Raw genomic sequence first — 13,933 nt, 5'->3', positions numbered from 1 at the left:
GCTGATTCTGCACCTTGGCAATATTATCTCTGAGAGCATCAACAATGTCCTTGCTCTCTTGGAGCAAATCTCCAGCACATGGAACTCTAACATCACTCATAAGCAAATCAACGAAGCTTGGTGCATCATAACCATATAGTGCTCTAAAAGGAGTCATTTGAATAGACATGTGGTATGTGGTATTATGGTAGTACTCACAGAAATAAATCCATCTAACCCATGCCTTCTGTTGACTAGCCACATAGTTCCTCAAATATCCTTCCACCCACTTATTCACTATCTCAGTCTGCCCATTGGTCTGCGGGTGGTAGCTAGTGCTAGGTGTGAGCTCAGTGCCACATAAACGAAACACCTCTTGCCAAAAATGGCTCAAGAACTTGTTGTCTCTGTCACTCACTATACTTTGTGGCATCCCATGCAATCTGAAAATCTCTCTAAAGAAGACCTCAACCACTTGCACTATTGTGTAAGTAGTAGTGATGGGAAAGAAGTGTGCATACTTCGTCAACCTGTCCACCACCACATAGATGCAATCTCGCCCTTGGGCCTTAGGCAAACCCATAATGAAATCCATGGATATACACTCCCACTTCTTGTCAGGAATGAGAAGTGGCTGTAGGAGCCCTGTTGGAAAGGTGTGCTCTTGTTTGTTCTGCTGACAAACAGGGTACTCTCTAACATACTGCAACACATCTGCCTTGAGCCCCTTCCATGTGAACTGCTCCCGTACCTGCCTGTACGTTTTGAAGTATCTAGGATGTCTAGCTGTAGGTGAATCATGAAGAGCTTTCATAACAACACGCTTCACCTTCGATCCTGGGACTAAGAATATACTGTTCTTGTAGATAATCAAATCACCCACAAGTGTGTATCTGGTATCAACAACTGTCCCATCAACAATCCCGGATGCCCATGAATCTGTAGCATACTCTGCAATGATCAGATGCCTCCAATCCTCAGATATCTCAACCATAGCATTAAGATGTGGTCTGCGTGACAAAGCATCTACTACCACATTTTGAGTCCCTCTCACATAGGAGATGTCAAAATCATAAGCCTGTAGCTTACTAACCCACTTCTACTGTCTGTCATTGAGATCTCTCTGTCCAAGGAAATGTCTCAAACTATTGAGGTCAGTTTTAATGCAAAACTTACCACCCACCAGATACTGCCTGAATTTAGCCAATGCATGCATAATGGCTAACATCTCCTTGTCATATATGCTAAATGATCTCTCTGGCCCACGGAGCTTCCTGCTCTCAAATGCAATGGGTTGCTTGTCCTGCATCAGAACAACACCAATCCCCTCTCCAGATGCATCACATTGAAGCTCAAATGGCTTCGAGAAGTCGGGCAATGTAAACACAAGGCACGTAGTCATGATCTCCTTAAATCTCTTAAAGCAAACTTGTGCCTTAGGTGTCCAAGCAAAGGCTCCCTTCTTCAACAAATCTGTCATAGGAGCTGCATGTCGTGAATACCCACTGACAAATCTGCGTTAGAAACCACACAACCCAAGGAACCCTCTCAATTGTGTCAAGTTCTCTGGAGTAGGCCAATCCACAATAACACGGATCTTATCAAGATCCATCTGTACTCCCTCTGCACTAATGATGTGACCTAAATACAATAGCTCTGTCATGCCCAAATCACATTTGGACTCCTTAGCGTACAAGGACTCCGACTGCAAGATCCCCAAAACTGACTCTAAATGCTCCATGTGTTCCTGCCAAGTTCGACTGTATATCAGTATATCATCGAAGAAGACTAACATATGCTTCCTCAACTGATGATGGAAGACCTTGTTCATGGTGGACTAAAAGGTAGCCGGCGCATTGGTCAACCCAAATAGCATGACCACAAACTCAAAATGCCCACAATGACATCTGAAAGCTGTCTTCTCAATATCTTGCTCTCTATCTTCTCAATATCCTGCTCTCTGACTCTAATCTGATGATAGCCGGATCTCAAATCAATCTTCGTGAAATAACATGCACCATGTAGCTCATCAATCAACTCATCAATCCGTGGAATGGGGTACCTGTTCTTGATTGTCTTTTTGTTCAGCACCCTGTAATCAATGCACATCCTCAATGTACCATCCTTCTTCTTCAACAACACAACCGAAGAAGCAAAAAGAGACTTGCTAGGCCTGATGTGTCCTATTGCAAGAAGCTCCTTGATGATCTTCTCTATCTCATCCATGAGTCTCTTAGGATGCTTGTATGGTGTAATCATTACGGGTTTAGCACCCTCCTCTAACTCAATGATGTGCTCAATACCTCTGTTTGGTGCCCTACCAGGTGGGATGCCACTAAAGGCTCTGTCATACTTCACTCTCAACCTCTGTATGTCTGGATGATACTCTATCTAATGCTGTCCCTCTTGTGTAGGCATGAGGGTACATACTACTGCCCACTCAATGTCATCATGTCTGGCTAACCTCTCTATCCGTTTGAAGGAAATAGTCCTGATGTCACCATTCTTGATGGCTCTCAAAATGTGTTGTTTCCCATCCACCTCAAATTTGATCTCCATGTCCTTCAACCTGAAGGTGACCTCTCCCAATGAGTGTAACCACTTCATCTCAAGCACAATATCCAGATTACCCATGTTGACAACATGGTAGTTCGCTTTGAACTCATAGTTGTTCAGGCATAAGGGAAAATCTCTAACCATCCTGTTACACCTAAGAGTGTAACCATCAACAACCTGTACTCGTAGTCCCTCAAACTCCTAGTCATAATACCATGGCGTTCAACAAAATGTGCATTAATAAAATTGTGCATAGCACTTGTTTCAACCAATGTAATAACTCTCTGCCGTGCTAGAACACCACGCAGTCTAAAAGATCCCTCTTGTTGAATGTTAGACAAGCGTGCCTTCTGTAAGTGCAACTCGGGCTCCTCCTCAAGCTCTGAAGCCTCTGCCTCTGCATCTCTATGATCATCCTCATGTCCAGAACTGTTAGAATCTGAACCCTCGTAGTAAGCCCACATAACCTTGTTGGCCTTCCCCTTCGGCCTCATAGGACAATCATGATCTTTATCATAAGGACCTTTGCAGAAAAAGCATAGTTTCTTCCTGCGCAAGTCATTTAGGGTGTTCGTATCCAAAGGTACAATAGACTTACCTTGGGAATCACCTTTCTTGCCCTTGTTCTTGTCGAATTTCTTTTTGTCCCTGAAAGAGAAAGTACTCCTGAAGGTGAATCTAGTGGATGGTGCTGTAAGCTCCATACTTTGTGCCTTCCTCATAGCCTCCTGTAGTGTTGGGGGATCGAATGCCTTGATCCAACCCCTTAGAGGTTTTGACAACCCCTCTGTGAATAATATAACCAATCTCCTCTCAGGAACATCCTGCACCATCACTGATAATCTCTGAAACTCACTGATGTAGACCTCCTAACTGCCTGTCTATCTCAACTGTGCAAGATCATGGAAGAAGACCTCTAGGTCTTTCTTATCAAAGTGCTCTACCAGTCTATCCACAAAATCTTGATAGGATGTCACCTAATTATGCTGTAATGTAACCATACCATGTGATTACCAATCATGTGCTGCGCCCTCCAAATGCAAGGTGGCATACTTGATGGCATTAGTGTCCGACATAGGCCTCAATGCAAGGAATGTGTCTAACTTATGGATCCAAGCTTGTATTGTCATCTGCCCGCTGCCATCAAAGGATGGTAATGTGAGCTTGCTAGCAGCTCGCTGCAACTCACTGCCTTGGCCTCCTCTAGGTCTCTTGTTTTGCCGACTATTCCTCATGTGCTCTCTCCTCTGACTCAGGTAACGATCAAAATTCAGCAATTCACTTTCATGTGGAGGCAATGCTTGCCATTCTGCATCTGCAGCTCTAAGGTCATCCTGAAAATCCTCTGGCATATCATCTCCCACAGCCTCCTGGGCGTCCTCTTTAAGGAAAGTAGGACGTGTAGGCCTATCTACAGTCCATGATCTGTATCTAGGTGTACCTTGTGAACCTGTCACACTCCTGTTATCCTGCTTTGGTGTCCCCCTATTTTGTTCCTGATTACGTCTGTCTTGTGGGTTCATGCGCTCAACCATGGTGGTGAGTGCCTACAAAGCCCGAGCCATCCTCTCTTGTCTTGTAACCATTGCTTTGAAAAATTCTTTTGTTTCCCGATCCTCATTCCTATTGTCTCTGGGTGGGCTATGCTCTTGTTTGCCACCCATGGTGTCTGGTTGCCTGTCAAAATCTTGTTCCCTGTCAAACAAAGTTTGCCTGCAAGTGTAAAATCTGTGAGAGCCAACCCCAGGTGGCTGCATGTGATTGCTAAACCCTCAGGATGGCAATGAAATTTGACTATTTCGTTTTTACCTTCATATCTTTTTTTTCAACCTATACAAGACAACTAGCCCATTCCCATCCGCTGTTTATTGACCAGTGACTGTTCGGATAGTTTCGAATTTAAAAAAAGCACAATAAACCAATAATTGAAGGGTAGTCTGTCATAGGATGCCCTCCACTCAAAATATAAAAGACCACACTTCACTGAACAACTTTTCCCATATTTTCCATTTCCATTGCTTTCCCAAGGAAATCTTCAATGGAACCTTTTATTGTAGAACGCTTCTCCCATAATTACTTGTGTAACTCGTATAATTCGGTATTCGTGATATGCAGACAGTTGTCCTTTGTTTTCCAAATTAGCACAGATTTGTCAACTCCATCTATAGTTTCCTTTTTGTAAACTTTACCGACATGCTTTTTTATGGTATCAAGTTTAAGCTGCAACCTCTTCTCCTTCTTTGTTATCTCTATGCAAATTTTACATCTGCATTTTACAGGAGGCTCACCATCAATTGGATTGGGAACTGGTTCAATATTGTTAGAAATATTATGACAAGCTAAGTTATTGAGAAGGGAGGGGTGAATTAGTAACTTTTAAAACTTTTATCCCAATTAGCAATTAATCCTTTATATAAATTCTGATCTAACTGCATGCATGAGAAACTAAAAAAACATGAAAGCATACACAACACTTCAACACAAGATTTGGTGATCCAAAATCCTTCTAAATAGAAAGTAAAATTGGGGTGGGGATGACACCCACAAGCTTTAGTACTGCAGTATAAAGTTGGCCTGTTAAGGCTTACAGTGATCACTTCTGATGATCTGCCTTGTTAGGAGCAATAAGGACTACTAGGTCCATCTTGCAAAAAGATTTACAAACATACAATGAAGTATGCACTTGGTAAAGAGATTTACATAAGATTGTTAGGTCTACCTTGTTAAAGGATTTGACTGATTCACCTGTTAGGATGAAATAGTAGTTGATCTTTGATCTACAACTTGGTTTGCTGAATGAGATTCCTCTGAGTGTACAAATCACCTTGCTGTGATAGATGAATCTTTGCTGCTCCTTATGCTGTTGTAGCCTTTGTAATTCGCTCTTTTGCTTTTCTTTTATGATTACATTACTTCCTTACATTATTCAATGTATGATTTGGATGTGATACAATGCATTACATATATATCAATCCAATTACACAATTACAAAGTCAACCACAATACAAGTTTACACAAATATCACAAAGTTGGCCAAAGTGTAGGAACTCAGGCTCTAAAGATTGATTCGGTGAAATTTTGATACTCGGCATCCACTGTCAATGCTCGACATCATTATGCACACGGTAGACGTAGAAGTTCGGTCCATATTGATCACTTCCAAGTAGTCTTGAACTCGGTCTACACTGGTGACTCGACATATACTGTGAAACTCGACATATAAACTGAATCATTTGATTGACACTGCATAGCTCAGTAAACACTATCACCTCAAGCTTGGTATAAACTAAGTCTCTTAGTTAACACTGAGTAGCTCGGTTAATACTAGACTCGCATTACATCAACTGCGAACTCGGTAACACTGCATAACTTGGTTTACATTGGTAAACTTGGCATACACTGAGATGCTTGGTTTACATTGCTATTCATCAACTCTGTAGTAATTGCTTGGTTCAAATTGAACTCTATCCATAGGACTCGGTAGCAACTGTAGGACTCGGTAACAATTGAAATACTTGGTTTACATTGTTAACTGGACAATATGCTTGGTATGAACTCACAATCTGAATAAGTGTATATCACTAATAACAAACATGATTGGAATGTCAACAGACGACAAAGATCGTTTACAATAATAACATGCATTCACACTCATGAAGTATTATCAATTGCTATAACTTCATCTAGAAACAATGCAATGAAATTTGACTGTTTTATTTTTGCCTTCATATCTTCTTTTTCAACCTGTTCAAGACAACTAGCCCATTCCCATCCGTTGTTTACTGACCAGTGATTGTTCAGATAGTTTCACAATTAAAAAAAGCGCAATAAACCAATAATTGAAGGGTAGTTTGTCATAGGACGCTCTTCACTCAAAATATAAAAGACCACACTTAACTGAACAACTTTTCTCATATTTTCCATTTCCATTGCTTTTCCAAGGAAATCTTCAGTAGAAACTTTTACTGTAGAACGCTTCTCCCATAATTGCTTGTGTAGCTTGTATAATTCGGCATTCCTGATATGCAGACAATTGTCCTTCATTTTCCAAGTTAGCACAAATTTTTCGACTCCATCTATAGTTTCTTTTTTGTAAACTTCACTAACATGCTTTTCTATGGTATCAAGTTTAAGCTGCTACCTATTCTCCTTCTTTGTTATCTCTGTGCAAATCTTTTACATCTGCATTCTACAAGAGGCTCACTATCAATTGGATTGGGAACTGGTTCAATGAATCAGAACTTTTTCACCTATTCTAATTGAAAATTCCTTTTGGATAGATCCCAGTGAGATTGATCTTTTTTTCATTCCAATTTTCTTTTCCCCTTCTATGCACAGACATCATTTATGGAATCACTTGTGGTTTTCTCACCCAAATCCAAGTCTATAATATCATTTTGTGACTCCCTACTTAGGGGAAGTGCCTCCTAATCATGATCAAGTTCGTCCTCCACTGAGATATCGGGTTCACCAACTTGAACTTCTTTGAAATGGTCTCCAACTTGTGATGAATCTCCTTTTTCAATATGCATTGGAGACATAAGTTGTGAATTTTGTAGGTTGCCATTATTTCCACCACCAAAATATGCAGCTAAGGTTCTGCGTTTTGGTGGCCACTGCGTTTTGGTGGCCTCTCTTGGCTTTTAGGGATCCTACTAGAACTCTTGTTACCCCTCTTGTTTGACGTTGCAAACCGATAAAGACTACAAAAAAAATAAAATCAACTTGTTGAACAAAAGACTCAAAAATTGACGAGTCAAAGATTGTGACAGTAGACTTCTTAGACTACATATAATAACAATAATATGGTTCATTTGCATAAAAAGTGTACTACGGTACTACAGTCTATGGTACTACCTAATAAAATTCGCAAACCTATTTGAGCATGTGAGATATCTAGTGGACAGTAAAAAAATAACTAGTACCAGTACCACATAAAAAATAAATTAAAAATCATTTAGCTTCTATGAAAACCATGGTCCACGAGTCAATGGGCAATGCACTCATCACTCTGAAACTTCGGCAGCAATAAGAAATTCTAGTCTCCAGAGCAGAAAAGAGAAAATTGTGTAGAACAATAGTATCTTATGAATGTATATATACTACCAATCTAAGTTGGCCAATTACGTGGGATTAACAAGTGAGAATGTCAAATGTAGGCGAAACTTACCTTCTTGTGTAAGCCCAAAATAGAAAACAATTGGCTTAATGGGGTTGGTGGTTGACACACGTTGAGGAAATGGTAGGCAATGCCCAACTTAAGGGAAAATTAATTGTTTATACTAATGGCGAAAGAACGTTGTCCAATAAGAAAGCAACATGCAAATGATGGCGAAAATTTTAAAATAATTGTATCCAAAACGTATATTACAATGGTGATTGGATTGAGATATTCGACCAGTCGTGAAAACTAATGGGCGAGTAGCATGAACGTTGGACCCAAATCTTATAAATATCTAGCGACACGGTTGACCAACGTTACATGCTCTATTTGCCAAATGACGATCGGGTGATGAGACGGGATCACCAAATGGTGAAGATTTGCCACTAAAATAATCTCTGTCGGCAATGTGTCTACACACTCCGGAACTCTTGCTCTTATACCACTTGACGCAGTACAAGGCAAGAGTATCCCCAAAGGAGATGTCCTAGCCCCAAGCAAATATCCACAATGGAGACACAATACAAGATTCAAGATCTGATACCAAACAATTGATTACATGCAATGTGCCAGGCTGTAAGGCCTTCTCGGTTACGGCCAAATACAAAGCAAGTAATAGTTTTGCAACATCCCTCAAGATCCAACCCAAACCATAGATAGCCTAGATCTGTAACACAACAACACTCTAGAAGAAACCCCAAACGAGTTCTAACCTTGTGCTTGCAAGCCCAACGAGCAATCTCCTTTATGATGACACTGCTAGCAAATTTAGTTCAGATAGCTAAGTGCTATCTTCAACCTGTAGTGACCTTGGAAAGTATATGCAAGATTATTGTTTGCTTCATTTTGTAATTGTTCACCAAATCAACCCCTATTTTACCCTGTTTAGAATCTGAGTTATAAATCCAAATATGTAACATATGAAGTTAAGGGGAGTCCTCTTATAATAGTCTGAAAACTGGGTCTTTGATATCACCTATCATAAACTTCTTGGTTATTGCAATGTATGAGAAATAGTTTAGTAAAACTTAACCTCTAAATAACATACTTTGGAGAATGAAGGGGAGTATATACTATATACCAGTTCCACTCTAAGGATGGGGCTTCACATGTTTTGTTTGCTACTATATTAGGGGAATGGAAAAGTTCAAGCTGATGTTCAAGACATATAGATGCAAAGTAGCATTGTCGAAGTTTTCTTTTAATTTTATTAATCTAATTCATGGATGAAAATTAGCATTGACAAAGTTGTTTTGTTTATACTTGCCAATTGTTAATTGTTCTGTAGTTTCAACTTCTAGTTAGCACATCTGGATCTATTTGAGGCGTTAATTTCTGTGAATGAGAGTTCAATGCTTAGAAGTGTCAAACTAATAAGACAAAAGCTCATTTTCAACATGCTTGGGTAGAAGGGTGCAGCACTTAATATGGACGTTTAAACTTTTATTAACACAGTGTTGACTCCAATAGACAATTTTGTTAACCAGTCATGCAAAAAACATCTTGATACAAGTTCAGTTGCTTTAATATGTCTTTTACTCCTTTTCTCAGGTTGACGAGCGTGCAGTTCTCAAACATTTTGATTGGCCAGAGAGTAAAGTTGATGTCTTGAGGGAAGCAGCATTTGAATATCAAGATTTGCAAAAGTTGGAGTCAGAAGTTGCTTCCTTTGTTGATAGCCCAACACTTTCTTGTGATACGGCCCTTAACAAAATGCTATCTTTACTTGAACTGTAAGATCTTATAACTTGATAATTGTAAATTTTTTATTTCTTAAGCAAATCTCTCTGAAAGCAGAAATGTTCCAGAATAAAAATGCCATAATATAATAACAGGAAATGTATGCTTTTTGTTTGTTTTATCTTCATCTTGCCATCCTCTGATTTGAGGATTAATGCTTTTATCTTGTCCTCTAGCTATCAAGATTCAAAATTCAATAGCATGATGAGTACTAACATTAGGATTGTCAGGTTACCTATACATTCTATCTCTATAATGGTAGCATCTTTCTGATTTTTGGAGATACTTGATTCTTATGTCAACTAATGATGCAGAGTTGAAAAGAGTGTGTACGGACTGCTATGCATGCGAGATATGGTTATTGCTCGTTATAAAGAGTTTAATATTCCTACATACTGGCTGCTTGACTCTGGCCTTTTGGGCAAGGTATGTACTGCCGGAAGTTATGCATTGATTAAGGCCTCTCTTTTAGAGAAAATTATTTCTGAGAATGATCCAAAAATAGTGAACAAATATCTTCATGTGTGGTTTTCTTATTTCAGTTACTAAGCATACATTACCTGATAGTGTTTGTTCTTCAGGCATTGCCTTGCTCCTTTTGCCCACATTCCATGGTTTTGAATAAGTTACTAGTTTATTTACCTGAAGAGAAACCAAGGCAAGTTGTAGCTGGATGAGAATATAGAATACATAAACACTTGTGTGGCTTTGTTTACAAACATGTATCATATAATGTTTACACCTTTGGAAGGCGCCTTTTACGTCTTCTAGTTATCATATATTTTGTAATTTTATGTTAACCAGAAAAAGGTTTTAGCTTTTTATGTGGGAGTTTTTATGCAGGGATATATATCAATAATTCACTTTAAAGTACTGCTAAGTCAAAAATTTCAAAACAGCAGACTATTTTGTTTACTAGTTTGATCACTCATTTGCTAGGATGCTGGTTTGTGTTCGGGTTCAAGTTCTGGATCAAGGAACCGGTTCACACAGAATTTTTTTAGAAAGGAGTTTGGGTTTTTTTTACAAAAACATGTAAAAATTATGAATCTATACATATTTATGCAGCCTAGAAGCATGAGTTAGATTAGATTGTCACATAGTATCATAAAAACAAGAAGAAGTGTGTAAGTCATTGACCATGCCGTCAATGCTTCAAAATACATCTATATAAAGCCAACCAAAGGCTTTGTGGTATTAAAGAATCCAAAGCAATTTGTATTTCATTTGATCAATGACTAGAATAATTTTTCAAACATTTCAAGTAAATTGTGGCATGGGGTCTTAAAAGCACCTTGTGAAGTTGTGAACCATCTATATAGCAGTTTAAAATTTAGATCAATGTACAATGCAAGAGACAAAAGCAAGGAAAATGAGGAATGCATGCAAAGGAGATGAATAAAATTGATGTTTATGTTGTCTTCTCAAAAACTTGAGAAGACTTCCAAACAATATTTAGCATGCAAACTCATAATGTTCAGAACCATTTTCTTCATGTAACAGTTGAAAGAATATTATGTGATCCTCCCATTGTGATCTTTCATATGGTATTTACCATACTTATATTTTTTGGTATGTGCATTGGCATCAAATCCTTGATGCCTACCCAAAAAAATATGTTATATCCTAGTAGATATGAGTTATCTGATTTCCGGCACTCTAGGACAATTACTTAATGTAGTCTATCAGATAACAAGAAATCACAATGTTGTGGTCTCTATCATGACAAGTATCATGATCTCCGACACTCTGGGACAACAAATGAAGTCTAATCATGATACATTCGTTATGATGGCTATTGACACTCCGGGACAACAACTTAATGTAGTTTGTCATGATAATAGGTCAAGCTATTGATAAGATCGTCACCTTACAATAGCAATCCTCTGAAAATACATCAATGAAAGATCGTCACCTTTCATGACATAATCCACATATGCAAAATAGTAACCACCATGAACTAAGTTAGAGGGTGGAACGAGGACTTTCACCTCAATTTATCTCTTATAGAGAAGAATGTATTACAAGGAATTTCACTTATAACTTCTCCCTCATAGAGAAGATATCATTCACAAGGATTTCACCTCAAAATTCTCCCTTTGAACAATGACCTTGGGAAGTTAGGTCTAGTAGTTACTCCCTTAGAGGCTCTCCTCCCCCAAGGATGCCTGTCGGATTCACTTTGAATTTGATATCGATCTTCCGACTTTCTAGTGATAAGTCAATACTTCCCTCATGATGTATACAAGGGTAGGCCCATCAAAAAATCATGCAGTCACACACATGTATTTTAAGACTCCCTCTGAATATCAATCTTCCTACGTTGCCTTTTGAAGAAGTGTCAGACTCCCTCTTAATGTAGAAGTATGCTCGTAGTCCCAATCATCAAAGATATTTGTTTCAAGAGCCTTACTTTATCCAACCTAATTCATCAAATGACTAATGAATACTAGATCACAATTTCTTTGTAGCTATTGTCAAGCTATTGTCAAAAGATTGAGTCTGCAAAATATTTGGTGGCATGTGTAAAGTACCAACCTTCTTTTCTTGCAAGAACATCCTTAGACATAAAGGAAAAGATCAAGGAAAATAACTCTTGTAGTATGTACAATTAAGAGAGAATAGAGTGAGAAGATAAATGTAATACTCAAAGCTAATGGATACTTATTTGTGCATCCTAATACAAGCTTCTTTAATGAAGGTCCATATCAATCAAGTCATAAATTGCCTCCATATAAGCATCTGTTAAATAATGGGAATGAAATCTTGGTTATTATTCCTCTCCACAATATAAAATTCCCATTCTTATATCATTGGATACTTTTGCATCACATCAAGTATGGAAAGACTTCTATCTATATGTTAGTTCCTCCTCTTTGAAGAAACTAATCACAACCTATATAGATTCTTTCTATTTGACAAGTGCCTCAACTTAGTTCTTAAAAACAACAAAGGTAGGTCCCTCTCTCTTCAATTTGAAGACAACCATCCTTCTATCAATTTTGTGTACTTCTAGAGTAAGCTTGATGTATTGGAGAATAAGTGCTTGGCATTTTATTCAAGAAATTAAATTAATTGCATGTGGTAATAATCTTTTCTCTTGCTTCTTGTTTCAATAACTTTGACTAGTACAAGTCATAATGATTTGGAAGTCGTCACTTCGTCGTGATTGACCCATTAAGGTCATACGGTCACACACAAGGACTTTCAAACTCTCTCTTCCTACAATAACATTCTTGGAGGAAAAGATCAAGGTACATAGCTCTTGGTTGTATAAATAAGAATGTCAACATTAATTAGAATGTCAGTAATTTAACTCATGCCCATTGCTAACAAAAACATAAATGATTATAACATCTCTGTTTATTTTCAATAATAGAATTAAGATAACACAATACTTAATTTGTATATATATGACTTTTCCTTAGATGACATATTCTCCTAGAAGTTCAATATTTATAAATATATTTAAATTTCATTTCTATTTCAATAACAATATTAGTAACTCACAATAATACTAATAACTTGTATTGTTTAACATATTTATATGTTGTGATGTGAATATCAGGATTTAACTGTGTGATTTTGAGTCAAACTCGATGACCCATGTTTCATGAGTAGTGATTCAACATGAATCCATCTCTCATGAGAATAAATGAAACACTTAGCACTCATTGGATCTAGGTGATGCTCACAGGGGTGAAGCACCGGGACTTCCCGGGAGGTCACCCATCCCGGTACTACTCCAGCCTGAGCGCGCTTAACTACGGAGTTTCCTCCACAGTTAAACCCAAAGCTTGCAACCCCATTTGCAAAACCTTCACCAAGTGTTGTGCCTTATGAACCATTCATTAGAAAGCCCCTTAAGCTCATCAATTGATAAGTAGGACATGATTTCCACAGCTAGTCAAATTGTGATGTGAATATCAGGATTTAACTGTGTGATTTTGAGTCAAACTCGATGACCCATGTTTCATGAGTAGTGATTCAACATGAATCCATCTCTCATGAGAATAAATGAAACACTTAGCACTCATTGGATCTAGGTGATGCTCACAGGGGTGAAGCACCGGGACTTCCCGGGAGGTCACCCATCCCAGTACTACTCCAACCTGAGCGCGCTTAACTACGGAGTTTCCTCCACAGTTAAACCCAAAGCTTGCAACCCCATTTGCAAAACCTTCACCAAGTGTTGTGCCTTATGAACCATTCATTAGAAAGCCCCTTAAGCTCATCAATTGATAAGTAGGACATGATTTCCACAGCTAGTCAAATTGTGATGTGAATATCAGGATTTAACTGTGTGATTTTGAATCAAACTCGATGACCCATGTTTCATGAGTAGTGATTCAACATGAATCCATCTCTCATGAGAATAAATGAAACACTTAGCACTCATTGGATCTAGGTGATGCTCACAGGGGTGAAGCACCGGGACTTCCCGGGAGGTCACCCATCCCAGTACTACTCCAGCCTGAGCGCGCTTAACTACGGAGT

The 13,933-nt window shown here is 38.5% G+C and overlaps 1 protein-coding gene across 4 annotated transcripts in view; it reads left to right on the top strand.

Annotated features, from left to right (window-relative positions):
• LOC149576491 (protein CHUP1, chloroplastic-like) overlaps positions 1–13,933 on the top strand; it is a 40,323-nt gene that overhangs the window by 18,287 nt on the left and 8,103 nt on the right. For all 4 annotated transcript variants that reach the window (XM_089817393.1, XM_089817406.1, XM_089817399.1 and 1 more), the window contains exons 7-8: positions 9,248–9,429; positions 9,751–9,862. In XM_089817393.1, coding sequence (XP_089673519.1) covers positions 9,248–9,429; positions 9,751–9,862 — 294 coding nt within the window. The remainder of the gene's footprint in view (positions 1–9,247; positions 9,430–9,750; positions 9,863–13,933) is intronic.

The sequence above is a fragment of the Cupressus sempervirens genome, chromosome 1 (genome assembly GCF_028749045.1).
Source record: "Cupressus sempervirens isolate cs-2001-9-10 chromosome 1, ASM2874904v1, whole genome shotgun sequence".
Lineage (NCBI taxonomy): Eukaryota > Viridiplantae > Streptophyta > Pinopsida > Cupressales > Cupressaceae > Cupressus > Cupressus sempervirens.
Note: the sequence above shows the minus strand (reverse complement) of the source record. Positions and strands in the feature narration are given on the sequence as shown.